The following is a 16,662-nucleotide window of genomic DNA, read 5'->3' on the forward strand; positions in this document are numbered from 1 at the left end:
ATTTCTATTATAGATTTTTGGTTTGTGTTTACCATGAAGTTTATATGTAACAACCTACATATTTATGTATGTGATTATTTTAAGTTGATGATATCTTAAGTTCAAATGCATTCTAACAACCCTGCATGTGCCTTTTAAGAGCAAAATATCTGTTTCCTAAAGCTCTCTGGCTCTCCTGAATGCAAGCCCCACTGACTTTCAAAGCCAGATGTTCTGGAGACTTGTCTTCCCAGTGTAGGACCTTAGACTGGGGAGCCCAACATGGAGCTTATACCCCTCACTACCTGGGAACAACCTCTGCAATTTTGATCCTCCTCCTATTTGTAGGTCCCTTACCCAGGGAGTGGATCTTGACTATACCGCATTACCGCCTCTCCTACCCATCTCATTGTGGTTCCTTCTTTATGCCTTTAATGTAGAAAATCTTTCCTGCAAGTCTTCAGGCCATTCTCATTCATAGTTTCTCTGTAAAGTTGTTATTTTGGTGTGTCCATAGAAGGAAGTAAGCTCAGGGTCTTCCTACTCTGCCATCTTGGCCCTATTCCAGATACAGATTTTAAAAAGCAGAGTCTGAACTGAAAGTGGGCCCCCAATGCCCACTGAAATCTGAAAAGATACAATAGTCAAAAGATATCACACCTCTCTAGACATATTCCTCCTTTACAGAAACTGATTAGTACATAAATTCTTGAGAAAGCCCCATTCATTTTCTGGTAGATTCGAGATATATTTGTCCTTTCTCTTTTCTCTACCCTTCTATTAAGTTTAAGCTTTTTTTCACATCTGATTAATGTAGAACTTTAGGAAGAGTTACTATTATTGGTGGCCATCTTCCAAGTTGAAAATGTATGCCATAGCTTTGGAGAGGGAAAATGCTTTTATATTTTTCACTAACCTCAAATAGTCAAATGTTCCTGATGTTCAAAAAGTAAGAGGGAGACAAGTGTGATCTACAAGGTATTATATTGCAATGCCTACATCAGCTTCTCTCTCTCTGGCTCAGTCTGTTTATGAAGAGAAAATCGTCATTTTATTTATTATATAAATTTCAGTATTTCCATAGATAAAATGTCTTAGAATTTAAAGGAATTTCTAATGTTGACTTCTCCAGTCTTTTACCCAATGAAGGTGTTAAAGAGAATTTCTAACGGCTCACCCTCAGATTTTTGTTTGATGCTTTTAGTGAGAAATATCTTATTTGCCTCATGAAGCAGCACACTTATTGTTGGATGGCTGTTATTGTGAGGATGTTTTTCTGTTACACTGAACCAAAGTCTTTATCCCTGTCTCTCCCATCCATTAGTTCTAATTCTACCCTCTGAAGTAACACCAAATAAATTGACTCCCTCTTCATGACAGCTTCTCAAAGAAAGTACTATTTATGATTACATAAATGTTAAGTAGTATCTATCTTCTTTTCCATCCACAGACAATATTACTTGCACATAATATCATTATAGTTGTAAAAAACTGTACAGTGTTCATTCCCAAAGCTACTGTGAAGAGATTAAGTTGAGGCCAGGGTTCAGTCAGTTCATTTATTGAGTGCCTACCATGTGCAGAGATTTGGCAGGAAAACCTAGAAGCCTAGATAAAATGAAACCGTGTATTGTGAGACAGTCGTATATTATTGTATCATCTTTATCAACTTGCTTTTTATCATAATTTGTTTCGTCTCTTTATCCTCTTTAGTTCTTTTGACTTTAAAACTCCACTTTGATATTAAAATGCCAGTCCTGCTTTTTTTGCATATTTACATTTGCCTGGTGCCTTTCTGCCATACCCTTTATTTTTATTCTTTTATCTCTTTTAAGTATACCCCTTATAAATAACATGCACATGGGATTTAGGTTTAAAAAAAAAAAAAAAAACCTCAATCTTGCATCTGCCTTAAGTTAATGTAACCCTCATCCTACCTTGAAGTTCATTTTGCTTTACCATGAAGTTTGCCGTAAATATATGATTTTTTTTCCTTCTACCTTATTTTATTTTTACTACGAATAGAACTTTGTTATTTCTTCCTTGTCCTTTACCCTGTTATTGATTTGATCAAGCTTCTGTTTTTCCCTTTCACCTCTTATTATTTTGGAAGGTGTATTGTACTCTACCATCCCCCTCATGCTTTCCTTTCAATTTCTGATACTCATAATCAAATATTGATTTCTCCACTATTATACTTTTAAAAGGTGCTCACTATATCCCTCCTACTAGGCCTTCCCATTTCCTCTATGTACCTCCTACACCTTAGAATACTTTCACTTCTCCAGTCTATTCCCACTCTCAACTTTTAGGCAATGCTGAGATAAAGCTTTTAAATCTAGACTGTTACTAAGTTTTCTTTTGCAGTATATCTCTACAACTTGTGAGGAATCCATATTTAGTACATGTATTATAATTCCCCAGTTTATTTGATCATTATTCATTTAGATTTAGTTACATAGTTTTAAAATGTGTTTATGTGTTTTACTAGTGCTTTCTCTCCTCTTCTTCTTCCTCATCTTGAGATCTCTGATCTCGTTAATTTTTTTCATTTAGAGTAACTTTTCCAGAACATTACTTGCTGATTTATTATCTGAATCTCTGCATTTTCACAAATACTATTCTTCTATCCTGACAGGTGAATGGTGTCTGACTGGGTGTGGGATTAAGGAGTTGCACGGCTTTTTTCTCAGGGCACATTTACAGTTTTACAGTTTTTGGTATTATAGGTAAGAGGTCCAAAGCCAATATTCTTTTTTTCTTTGTTAGTAAATCTAATCTTTCTGATAGTTTTAAAGATTTTCTCTTTATTCTTAAAATTATAGATTTTTACCACGACATTCTTAGGTTTATAGTTTTTTGTCAGTCTTACCTACAACTTAGTAAGTCTTTTTAACCTCCATGCCTGAATCATTCCAAATAAATGAAATTTTCCACTAATTTCCCCCCATCTCAGTTCCTTTTTTTCCCCCTTAGGAGATTCCTAGTAATAATAGATCAGTCTCTTGCTCTGTCTTCCAAGTTTCTTATCTCTTGTATGACTTGTGTCATTTTATATTTTGTTCTTTTGAGACATTTCTACCACTTGGTCTTCCAGGCCACTGTGTGTGTGTGTGTGTGTGTGTATGAAATATATCATATATAAAACATGTAAGATAAGATTATAATGTTTGGAGTTCCCATCGTGGCGCAGTGGTTAACGAACCCGACTAGGAACCATGAGGTCGCGGGTTCAGTCCCTGCCCTTGCTCAGTGGGTTAACGATCCGGCGTTGCTGCGGCTCTGGTGTAGGCCAGGGGCTATAGCTCTGATTGGACCCCTAGCCTGGGAACCTCCATATGCTGAGGGAGCAGCCCCAGAAATGGCAAAGAGACCAAATTAATTAATTAATTAATTAATTTTTTAAAAAAGATTATAATGTTTTCATTTTACTCTTCTATCTTTGAGAAAATTAATATACTATGCTCTCTATTTAACAAAACTGAGAATTCATGAATTATTTTTATTCTGCTGTAATAGCCCTGATTATAATCCTTGTTACCTAGTTTTCCTTTTTTTTTTTTGTCTTTTGTCTTTTTAGGGCCGCAACTGTGGCATATGGAGGTTCCCAGGCTACCGGTCTAGTCGGAGCTGTTGCTGCCGGCTTACACCACAGCCACAGCAACGCCAGATCCTTAACCCACTGAGTGAGGCCAGGGATCAAATATGCAACCTCATGGTTTCTAGTCAGATTCATTTCTGCTGCACCACGATGGGAACTCCCTATTTTTCTTATCATTATGCAAAGTAATCTCTTTGTCTTAGAAAGCAAACTTAGTTTTTATTCCTTAAAAGTAAAAAGAATGAGGAGAGGGTATATGACATAAATACGGGAAAATATTAGCATTTGTCATATCTGAGAAATGGATACATGGGTATTTTACTTTTATGTTAGAAATATTTCATTTAAAATATAATATGAGTCACAAAAAAAGGAACAAATTTATGACTTGTAAGCAAGTCCTAAAATTATGTTTAATAAAAATCTATTTAGTTTCCATCTGAATATAGGATTCAGAATTGTGTTTGTTGCATTCCCCATAATTATACAAACATGTCCACACATACACTTTTCTTGTCATCCCAGATAGATCCTCATCTGCTGCCTTAGCATCCTGTTTGATGCTTTTGCACGATGGTCCACTCTAATGAGAATTTCCTTGTATGACGTGTCATACACCTGAAAAAACTAACGGTCAGTCTGATTAGGTGCTCGACATGAGACAGAGGTTCTAGTCCTAGCTCTGCCACTTACTGCTTTGCCTAGCCTTTAATGTGCTACTTTGCATCTTTGAATATCACGTTCCTTTTCTGAAAAAGAGGCGTAATTATACCTGTTTGATCTGCCTCACAGATTTATTGTGAGGTAATAAATGGAGTTTTAGCATACAACATAAATGAAGTTCTAGATCCTCTGACAATTGCCATACGATCCCAAACACCAGAAGTATGCAGCAGAAAGTAGAATTAAAGAGATGGGCGGAGGGAATAGAGAAAAGCAAGCCCCAAAGGTGCTCCCAGCTGTGATACTGAACCAGTAACCCCCAAAGACCTTTCCAACTTTAAGGCAAAGAAAGGTTAAGCAGCTTGCCGCAGATTCTACATCCAGCAAGTAGTAGCACCAGGATTTGAACTCAGGCAGTCTGACTCTGGAGTTCTTAATCTCTGTGCTCTGCCACCTCACAACTGTTTATCTTTTGTAGATCCTCTCCAGTAGGTCTCAAGTTCCTCTACTCACCCCTGTCACCCTGGGTAAAATGTGAAATGATGCTCTAGTTACACATCTCTTCCTCCTCTGACTCCTGTCCCTCTTCCTCCTCCTTCTCCTTGTCCTCCCATCAAATAATGCATTAAGGAAAAGGAATATGAACAAACTTCACTACCATAAGAAGACTGGGAGAACATGTGCTATCTCATTGAGGCATCATTTGACTTCAAGTTAACAAAAACCTGCTAAGGTAGTTTAAACAAAGGAGGGGTTTATGGGAGGATAAAGAGTTGTCTCCTGAAACCCAAGACCAAGACTAGGCCTCAAGAAGGATTAAAAGCAAGAACTTGAACATCAGAAGCCAGGATTGTTTCCTTTTTAGATGAACATGTTATGCACCCGCATGTTCATTGCAGCACTATTCACAATAGCCAGGACATGGAAACAACCTAAATGTCCATCGACAGATGATTGGATTCGGAAGAGGTGGTATATATACACAATGGAATACTACTCAGCCATAAAAAAGAATGACATAATGCCATTTGCCCCAACATGGATGGAACTAGAGACTCTCATACTGAGTGAAATGAGCCAGAAAGACAAAGACAAATACCATATGATATCACTTATAACTGGAATCTAATATCCAGCACAAATGAACATCTCCTTAGAAAAGAAAATCATGGACTTGGAGAAGAGACTTGTGGCTGCCTGATGGGAGGGGGAGGGAGTGGGAAGGATCGGGAGCTTGGGCTTATCAGACACAACTTAGAATAGATTTACAAGGAGATCCTGCTGAATAGCATTGAGAACTATGTCTAGATACTCATGTTGCAACAGAAGAAAGGGAGGGGAAAAATATGTAATTGTAGGAGTTCCCGTTGTGGCGCAGTGGTTAACGAATCCGACTAGGAACCATGAGGTTTCGGGTTCGGTCCCTGCCCTTGCTCAGTGGGTTAACGATCCGGCGTTGCCGTGAGCTATGGTGTAGGTTGCAGACGCGGCTCGGATCCCGCGTTGCTGTGGCTCTGGCGTAGGCCGGTGGCTACAGCTCAAATTGGACCCCTAGCCTGGGAACCTCCATATGCCACGGGAGCGGCCCAAGAAATAGCAAAAAGACAAAAAAAATGTAATTGTAATGTATACATGTAAGGATAACCTGACCCCCTTGCTGTACAGTGGGAAAATAAAAAAAAATATTAAATAAAAAAAAAATAGATGAACATGTTAGATATCCATGGGGGAGATAGCGAAACACTACCCCTTTCCCACAAGGTAAGATGTTCTTTTAAAAAAAGGGTTTGGGCTAAACAAATATTCCTCCAAATGCACCTTTTCTGTGCTCCATCATTTGAAGGCACATGCAAGTCCAATACACATTTCCCAGTAGCCTTGCATGCATTTCAGATTGTAACTGAAGGTCCCTTCAGCTACTCCTTGCTTCCCTGTCCCTCCAGAAGCACTGATGCCTGGCATTTTGTGTGTATGGAGAAAGAAACACACAACACACACAAAATGCCAGGCATCAGGGCTTCTGGAGGGGTTATGCTTCTATTGGGCAGAGGCCTTTTTGATTCTCACTTCATACAGAATTTAGTGCTGGACTCGTGTTAATGCCTACTCGTCAAGTGGCTGGTTTAGTTTTTAGTCAACATTGTACTGAAAGTCTTTTCCTTGTGTGTTAAATTTATGTGTCTTTATTTTTCTTCCAGCCCAGATGACTTACTCAATGCCTTGAATGAGGGTATCAGTCGTGCTGATGTCATCATCACATCCGGAGGTGTGTCCATGGGGGAAAAGGTATGAACAAATGGGATTCATGAAATATACAGTTGATTAATAGTGGTCTGATAGACATGTGGTATCCATAGTCAGACGCCACAAAGCTGAAAATCCATGGGGCTTCAGAAATTTCTAGACATTCTAAAAGGGAGGCAGTACAGATAGGCTAGAGAACTTACCACCTCAAATTAAATCCAGGAGTGAAATGTTGATATGTAGGCAGGTATTGTCTTTATAGCAGACAGATTGCTGGGTTAGTCTTCCCTCAAAGTCTCCTAGAGGTCTGTAGCCACAGGGAAGCAGATTGCTGCATCCTTTCCTGAGATCATGAAAGCTAGGGGCTGAAGCCTGCATTGTAGCTATGAGAAATGATTTGCAGCATGTCTATTTTCATTACCATCAAACTGCCCATGGTGCTCTGAGATCACAAAAGCAAACCCTGAAGTTAAGTTAAATATTACATTTATTATTGCTGGGGAATGTTTCATATAAAACTTACCTTGGTTGCTAAGGAATCTAATTATGGGACGGTACCTATTTAGCAAACCTATAGTTTGCTTTTCCACTACTTCTAAAGAGGCAACAGGCTTATAACTTGCATAAACTTGGTAGTTGTGTCTCAATTATGGTAAGAACAGAACACTTCTCAACGCTAACATTCTTTATTAGTGCTAACAAAGATGTCATTTATCCTAGGGAATTGCTCACAAGTAAAGACAATATAGTAATTTTTAAAAAGCCGATATAGTAGAACATATTTTTTCTTTACTTTACTCTCTGTATGGTAAGATATTTACACTAAACTTTTAATTTACTAAGTAGGAGTTTTTAGGAACTAGGCATCCCAGAGTGTTCCATGGGAGCTAATAATTGTCCTTCCTACCTCCTTGAGGGTGGAATAAGATGAAAGAAGAACCAGGAAGAAAGAGATAAAGCATAAATGCAGCAAACTCCTGCCAGCCTGCAAGTTCTAGTCCCCAAAGGAATTCCAGTGTACTTCAGTAGCAGAAAAAGTTTAAGACAGAGACTATCTGATTTGGCCCAGGGGCTGAACCTGAAAACCAGTCACTGAAAAGACAGGGAAGTCAAGGAAAGATTCAAAAGCATTATGCAGCAGGCATGCATTTTCAGTGCAGAAACTCAGGTATGCAAGAAACTTATTTAAGTCAACCTAAATTCTACTATGAGCACCTATTCTGCAGAACTGGCAAGAAATTTTATTTACATCTCTACAGGACTAATTGCCTCCAAGAATTAAGCCAAGGAACTGGGAGGAGCTTAAAAGGCAACAGAGCATCAAGGAGACACATCTGGTCACCAGTCTTCACTGGATACATCTAGAGTGTCCTTGTCATGCTGTTAGGTCTCAGGTCTTTGCTCTTGGGGCCATACTAATAGCACTGAGATCCAGGAGAGGCTGGGAGCCTTAGGGCAGAGGGAAGGGTCACCTGCTACTTGCAGGACCCACAGACTTCTATCCTCTTCTCAGCCAAAGAGAAATAACTCTTCCTCACAGTTTCTTCCCTCAGTCTCCCTCATCCCACTTTCCCTTGCTCCACATAGCCTTTTCAAAGCGTTTTCATTTTTATAAAACACCGAAAGTTCTAGGTAAACAGTATCTTCTTTTTGCCCTAAAAACTAAAAAATCATATGCATTACTATAAATTTTCCACTACCTCCAGAATTATAAAATAGCTCAGAAACAATGAATGGTGTAGATAACCAATGAGGATACACTAGACTGGGCCCCCAGTAATTGTTTTATCCTATTTCATAGTCTCTTAATTTTTCTTAACCATGTCTTCCCCACCCCACATGACCAAAACAATCACAGAGATCATTACTGATCACACAAAAGGGCTGTTTTCATGCATATGCCCTGATTATTTAGCAATAAAAGTATTAATTAACCATATAGGCCTCCTTGAGGAGTTTGTTTTGCAAAGCTAGACCATGTAGCAATAGAATATTAAAACTAATCAACAATATTCCAAACAAATAATTTGTCAAAATAATTATTTTTTTATTCCCCTTATGATTTCTTTCACGTCTATGTCATTCTTATTCTCCTAGATCTTGGTTAGCAGTCTGCTTTCTTGAGACCATCTGCTTCCATTCTAAAGTACCCTGGGGTTCCTGACTGGATCCACTTATACTATATAAAAGTTATCTAAGCAGTATCACCTCAGAAGCCTATACCCTAGAAACTATTCTTTAAAGCATCAGTAGTTCCAAATACCTATGATGGTCCTTATCCCTAGTGCTCTGAATTTGTCTTTGTTGCAGACACAAACTACTGCAGCTTATAGAGAGCCTTCAGGCAAGCATCAAAGTAAAATAGATCATAGATATTTAATAGCTGTGCTTAATTTACTACTGTAACCAGTAATATCAGAATGGAGTATAAGTAAGGTTCTCTATTGGAATACAGTTTGTAACTATTTCATAAAAGTTTTAGTCAATATTTCCCCTGAGGGTGAAAACACATTATGTAGAGCAAAGGTATTGTTAAATCTACAGATACTTCCCATAAAGCATACAATTTCTGAAATACTATCTGAGTGACATTTCACCTGTATGAATCTAAGCTAGCGCACTGAGCCTCTGTTCTCAGATGTGACAGTTGACTCCCCTCCTATGAAACTCCTGTAATGGTCACATATCAAATAAACCTTATTATTTCTAATACCTCTTTTTATAAGATGAAAGAACAAATCTTTGTGACTTTCTAGGGGCTCTCAAAGAAATTTCAAAGATAGCTTTAGGTATAAAAGTTATTCTGAAATTTTTAGTTTATTGTTTTCTAAATTTAGGTCTGATTTTAGAAGACAAAAATTAAAAGATCTGTCAAAAAAGAATTGACTGATTGACTAAAATAAGATCACGGGTACCTGAGAAATAGTACTTGGTTACTTAATTTTTCAAAGCAACAGTAAGATATTTGAAAGCAAGCATAGAAGATAAGTAACATAATAAATAATATTGGCTCACTCATAAATTAGGAACCTTTGTTCTGTACTTTTTTGTTTCCTAAAATAATCAGACAACATAAACAAAAAACAAAAAAAGCAGATTACACAAAAAGAATAACTTTTCATGTCATATGGAGAATATTAATAAACCAAAGAAGTAAGCTCATCAAAACTGAGTGAGCTTATTAAAATTTCAATATATTTTTCAGCTTCATTTCAAAAGCAAGTATTTAAAGCAAGGCAAATCAAAGGCAGTTTCAGAGTTTTGTCCTTTATTATGCTTTTTTTAAATATTTTGGAACAAACTGACACTTTACTTTAGAACAAAGAGTAGTCTCCAGAACCATGAGAGTCCTTGAGATTCTTTAAGTGGGTGTACAAGGTTAAAACTGTCTTCATAGTAAAACTAAGACTTTGTTTGACGTTTTTATTCTCTTTCTCTAATGAGTGTATGGTGAGTTTTTCCAGTGGCCATGTGACATTTCATCAGACTGAATATTAAGCCAAACATTAAAGAGGTTGTTTTGTTTTGTTTTGCTTTTTAGGGCCAAACCTGCAGCATGTGGAAGTTCCCAGGCTAAGGGTTGAATCTGAGCTGCAGCTGCCAGCCACAGCCACAGCAATGTGGGATCCAAGCCACATCTACAACCTACACCACCACCTATAGCTCATGGCGACTCTGGATTCTTAACCCACTGAGGGAGGCCAGGGGTCGAACCCACATCCTCATGGATACTAGTCAGTTTCATTAGCCACTGAGCCACAACAGGAACTCCTTAAAGAGATTTTTTATTATAAAACAATGTACAAACAGTAAGTTACTTATACTAACATGAAATGGCTTCATCATTGCTATTTCCAAGTGAACCAACAAATAAATATTTTTTAACTTTTTAGTTTTAGTTTCTAATACAATAAATATCTGTAGACATAATCCATATAAACAAAAGCTCTGGTGATGCTTAATGAATTTTAATTTTAGAGCTTGTAAAGGGGCCCAAGACCAAATATTTTTAAAATAGTTTTTTTCCATGAAAAATGAAAGAACACACACAGTTATACTTCTCTGTCATTATTCCTCCTAGCGTAATTGCAACCCAATCATATTCACAATAATGTTTAATAAAATAATTGCTTTCTATTTCACAGCAAAAACTAGGGGGCACAGATAATAGAGAAATCATGCATAAGCATTTTAGTCTAGAGAAGTTTATTAACACACAGAATACAACTTTGTACATCTGTACCTTCTTAGTATAGAAAAAAATGAATAAACACATTCATTAACAAGGCCCAAAGATATATGCACTCCATAGCATATTAAAATAGTGATCCAGTACTCTGTCTTATTTTGAAGTCATCTAGGTATGTCATGATTATTCATTAATTAATTTACTATTCAAGATTTTAAATTACTTAAGGATCTTGAAAATTATTTTCAAGCTGCCATTCTACAAACATAATTACTATAAAATTAAAAGTTTGCCAGAATAGTGATTTGATGTCATTGAACGGTTTTACATTTTTCACAGTCTTAAGTATTATATAAGAATAGTGTTAGATTAGTTCATGAATAAACCTATATAGTTTTAGATAAAAAAAAAGCCCAAGCAAAATAAAATGTATTTGCCTAATTATACTTAACACTGATAAATAAGAGAAAGAACATGGTTAGGTTTTCTTATTGATCAAAGTAATTAAGCTAGTCTCATTGGTAAAGATTTACTTTAACTATGTAAACTTTGATCCTTAAAATTATGAGAAGAATTTTTTTAGTGTAGCATATTTAAGATGTAAGATAAATTTTATTATTATCAAAGAATTTTAGGAGTAATCTATTTATGTAAGTACTTATTTATCTCTAAATCAATCAGAATAGAGCACCTTTAATTTAAGAGATAATAGGAGTTCCAGTCATGGCTCAGTGGTTAACGAATCCGACTAGGAACCATGAGGTTGCGGGTTTGATCCCGGGCCTTGCTCAGTGGGTTAACACTCCGGCATTGCCACGAGCTGTGGTGTAGGTCACAGATGTGGCTCGGATCCCGCATTGCTGTGGCTGTGGTGTAGGCCGGTGGCTACAGCTCCGATTAGACCCCTAGCCTGGGAACCTCCATATGCCGAGAGAGTGGCCCTAGAAAAGGCAAAAAGACAAATAAATAAATAAATTTAAGAGATAAATTTAAGAGATAATTGTTCTGGTATATTGGTTTTTCTCCCCCCTGGCAAGGCAAACTTTATTGTAAGCTAAGGTCGGGTGTCTTCTCTCCAGGTCCTGCTGAAATCAGGGGATTGGGGATGAGGGGGCTCTTGTGTTGCCCCCACAACACCTCCATCACACTGGGATTCAAATGGAGAGAGGTGGGGTGGGGAAACCCTGAATCTGCAGCACACTCCAAGGAAGGCCCACTCTGCGTGACAGTCTCACAGGCATATAATTCATAAATACCCTCCAGAAATAGGAAAACATTTCACACTCACAAAACAGATAAGTAAATGCTTTTCTGGATCATAGACACATAGACACACAACCACATAAAGAATATACAGCTTCAGCTCAGCTCTACCACTTAAACCACAGGTTAAGAGTAAACACAAAAACAAACAAACAAAAAATTCCTCAGACTACAAATAAAAAGCTATTTTCTTTCCTAGAGGCCACAAAGGTCTTAACTGATTTAAGCTCAAACACAGACAGACTAACAGATTCACTGTCTTCTTTTACCTAACAGAGTAGATTTCAGTCATCCATTAATAGGAATCACCAAATGGCCAGATTATAAAACTAGATTCCCAATCATTGCTGCTACAAGGGTGAATCTCCTGCTGACCGTACAAAGAAACAAAAATAGAACCAAAATCGGTAGAGGAGACAATACCTCAGGTAACGTTTAAAAAACAGCAAACAGAGGAGACAAAAGTAGAGAAACCAACAGTTAGCAGAGTTCAAGTTTTATTGCTGCTTGGAATTCACTCCAAAAACCAAGGAAAGATATATCCAGGTTTAAGCCACCCATAAAGTGCATTTTTCTGGCAGTCAAGTTTACTTGGCTTTGTCAGATAAATCAGTGGGGCACCTTACTGTACTGAAGTATAGTTTTTTAAAGATAATACCATGAATCTCATAAATATATATATTTTGTTTTATAAAATGTACATGTGTCAAAGATTTTAACTCCTTGATTAACGAGGGACCCAGTAAGATGTTGCAGCTGGTTCGAAGAATTCGAAGAACATGGACATATATAGGTAATCAGGAATGCTGAAATCAATTTGCTAATAGATGCAAAACTATTCTGTACCCGCAGGAGAATAATCAATTACATCTCCACCAAAAGAATTACTTTGCATTTCTTGGCATACTAGTCATTTTCACTATCAGTTTTCTACAGCTCAGTCTTTGTAAAACAGCTCAAAGACAATGAAATGCACAAATAACCCAGCAAGTTAATCTTTTTTGCCCATTTCAAAGTTTTTCACAATTTTTCTGACATTGTTCTTACTTGAGGGAAAGACCTGTATCCTTCATCCATTCATTTTTCTTCTTCCTATCTGGATCTAGTTTTCAGAACATCAAACAGAGGCCCTTACTGCTTCTATAGCTGGAACAAACTCAAGAACAACAATGATTCTCAGCTTTTATTGCTATGTCTGGTACAAATTCCCTGTCACAAGAAACATGAAGCATTTCTTCATGTTCCAAAAGAATGAGGGCATTTTTACAAAAAAGAGGGTTTTATCAATAAAAAAAAATTCATTTAACAAATATGTGATCAGCATATCTGCTCTCCAAACTCTGTATCATTACCTTTAAGGCCCTGCATGTATGGCCTCTACTTGTCCCTCCAGCCTCCCTTTATGCCTCTTTCCTACTCATTCACTGTCTTCCATTGTCTTTTCCGTTCTAGTCACACTCTTTGCTGTTTTAGAAGCTTTTGTATATACTTCGCTCTGCTTGGATTTCTCATTCCTTCACACTTCACATGGCTGAATCCTTCTCATCCTCACCACCTCTTTTAAAATAGCTTTTCCTGGTATTCACTGGTGGCACAGCAGGTTAAGGATCTGGCACTGGCACTGCTGTGGCTCGGGTCGCAGCTGTGGCACAGATTTGATCCCTGGCCCGGGAGCTTTCACATGCTGTGGATACAGCCAAAAAAAAAAAAAGAAGAAGAAGAAAGAAAAGGATAAAATGGCCTTTCCTTATTTTTCACCTTACATCATTATTCTCTCTCTCAACACCTGCCTTTTACCTTCATAGCATGTACACACTTTATTTTATCTCTTGGTTTGCTTATTTGGGGCTGTACCCCCCAGTAAACTATAACAGGACATCTTTGTCCCAGGGAACATGACAATGTTGTTCACCATTAAATCTCCAACACAAATAGAATTCCTGATACATAATAAGCACTCAAAAATATTTGTTGAACTAGCAAATGAATGAATGAAAGGCATGTGCTATTCTCTATGGACTCATTATATGTATACACACAGGGTTCCTGTTCTCACAAACTTTATAGTATAATAAAAAGATAATGTATCAGTTATCAGGCAATTACAGTATTACCTAAGATGATATCAGAAGGGCACAGTATTATAAGAACACATAAGAAAGGCCTGGAGATTTCTGGTTCTGCTATGATGGAATAGCTTATTTAGACCAGCTCTCCCACCGAGAATAAATATAAAAACTATAGAATTGTTTTTAATTTTTCAAAGAATAAGAAAAAGCAAGTGTTCAAAGAGAACAACTAAGATAAACAGGATTCAAGGAACCAAGATCTCAGAGAAAAGTGAACCATGGAGAAGTTAAACTGGAATTCTTCTCTATATTTTTCTTCAAGCCATTTACTAATTCCTAAGCCAAGAGAACAGGGGAAGGTGTATTGGTCAAGAGGCCAAGAAGCTAAGCATAGCAGAATAACTGAAAGACTAAGAAAAGAAGCAGAATTTTCAACAGTCTTAAGAGTTCAAGACTTGCCATGGAGGAGGGGCCCTAGCAAATATCTCACACTCTCAGTTTAAACCTTAGAAGGACTGTGACCTAAGAATAAGGACAAACTAAAATAAATCAGTCTTAACAAAGACTGCACTTTAACCTCAGATTTTCTCAATCTCTGATTAGATAAAGGTAATCTTAGTTTAGCCACCAGAAGAAATTAAATTCTTTCTGAAGGACTATACCATCATTCAGAGTTCCTCAGTTGTTTTTGTATATAATATTTGGACTTCAGTTTTTAAATTACCAGATATACCAGAAACAGGACAAAATAACTAAAAATTTAGGAAGGAGGAGTTCCCATTGTGGTGCAGTAGTTAACAAATCCGACTAGGAACCATGAGGTTGAGGGTTCAATCCCTGGCCTTGCTCAGTGGGTTAAGGATCTGGCGTTGCCATGAGCTGTGGTGTAGGTTGAAGACATGGCTTGGATCCTGCATTGCTGTGGCTCTGGTGTAGGCCAGTGGCTACAGCTCCAATTCGACCCCTAGCCTGGGAACCTCCATATGCCATGGGAGTGGCCCAAGAAATGGCAGAAAGACAAAAAAAAAATTAGTAAGGAAAACAATATAGTACACCCCTAAAAATCAACCTGACATTTATACTGTTTCATATGGACTTTTTTTTTTTTCTTTTAGGGCCACACCCACAGCTCATGGAGGTTCCCAGTCTAGGGGTTGAATCAGAGCTGTAGCTGCCAGCCTACACCATAGCCACAGCAACATGGGATCTGAACTATGTCTGTGACTTACACCACAGCTCATGGCAACGCCAGATCCTTAACCCACCGAGCAAGGCCAGGGATCAAACCTGCATCCTCATGGATACTAGTTGGATTCATTTCTACTGTGTCACAATGGGAACTCCTCATATGGACTTTTAAAAACTGTAATTGATAAGTTTAAAAAAAAGAAATGGCAAAGTGAAGAATTTCACTAGAAAACTAGAATCTATTCATAAGAACCAAATGAAAATTTTAGAAGAGGGATGGAAAATGTGGAAAAGAATGTAAAAAACACATGGGATTTGGTGAGAGGTGTAACATATGTATAATTGGAGTCCCAAAAGGAAAGGAGAAAAGCAGTATTTAAGAGATACTGGCAGAGGAGTTCCCATTGTGGCACAGCAGAAACAGATCCGACTAGGAACCATGAGGTTGCGGGTTTGATCCCTGGCCTCCTCATTCAGTGGGTTAAGGATCCAGCATTGCCATGAGCTGTGGTGTAGGTCACAGATGCAGCTCAGATCTGGCATTGCTGTGGCTCTGGCGCAGGCCAGCAGATATAACTCCAATTAGATCTCTAGCCTGGGAACCTCCATATGCCACAGGTGCAGCCCTAAAAAAAAAAAAAGATACTGGCAGAGAATTTTCCAAAAGTAATAAGAGACATCAAGCCAGAAATTCAAGAAGTTCTGCTAATCTCAAGTAAGATTACTACAAAGAAATCATAATGAAGTAGTCATAACAAAACTACTAAAACCGAGGACAAAGAGAAAACTTCTACCAGAAGGACAGGTTACCTTCAAAGGTTAACTACAGAAAACTAACAGAAATGATTTAAACAGAAATTGTGAAACTCAGAAAACAGTGGACTGGCCTTTGTTAAGTGCTGAAAGAAAATAACAGCTACTGTGGAACGGTATAGCCAGCAAACATTTCCTTCAAAGATGAAGATAAAGACAATTGCTAAACCAAAATCGAGACACTAAAGAGAGTTTTGCAGGCAGAAAGATTACAGAAACATGAAAATGCAGAAAGGATCAGAGAGCAAAAGAAAGGGTTAATATGTGAGTAAGTGTAAATGAATGTTGATTATATGAAATACTAATACCTGGGGTTCAAATATATATGTTAGATATATTAAGGATACAAATATAGAGTATGTATTATTTCTATAGTATATATAGAATATATGTAATAGTTAAATGCGTTTATGTAAAGACACATAATGTATATAGAATATATGGAACATGATAGCACAAAAAGCAGAGAGGAATAAATGGAGTTAACATGTTTTAAAGTTCTCACATTGTTTGGGAAGTGATAAAAATACCAAATTATAGTAGACTGTAGTAAATTATGAATGCATGTTGTAACCTCTAAAATAACCACTAAAATAATGAAGAGTATAACTAGCAAGCAAGTAGAAGAGAAAGAAAATTAAATAACAAAAAAT

General features: G+C 37.3%; 1 protein-coding gene across 5 annotated transcripts in view; it reads left to right on the top strand.

Moving 5' to 3' along the window:
* Positions 1-16,662, top strand: part of GPHN (gephyrin) — a 554,831-nt gene that overhangs the window by 521,342 nt on the left and 16,827 nt on the right. For all 5 annotated transcript variants that reach the window (XM_047797834.1, XM_047797836.1, XM_047797835.1 and 2 more), the window contains one exon: positions 6,442-6,529. In XM_047797834.1, coding sequence (XP_047653790.1) covers positions 6,442-6,529 — 88 coding nt within the window. The remainder of the gene's footprint in view (positions 1-6,441; positions 6,530-16,662) is intronic.

This window comes from Phacochoerus africanus, chromosome 9 (assembly GCF_016906955.1).
Source record: "Phacochoerus africanus isolate WHEZ1 chromosome 9, ROS_Pafr_v1, whole genome shotgun sequence".
Classification (NCBI taxonomy): Eukaryota; Metazoa; Chordata; class Mammalia; order Artiodactyla; family Suidae; genus Phacochoerus; species Phacochoerus africanus.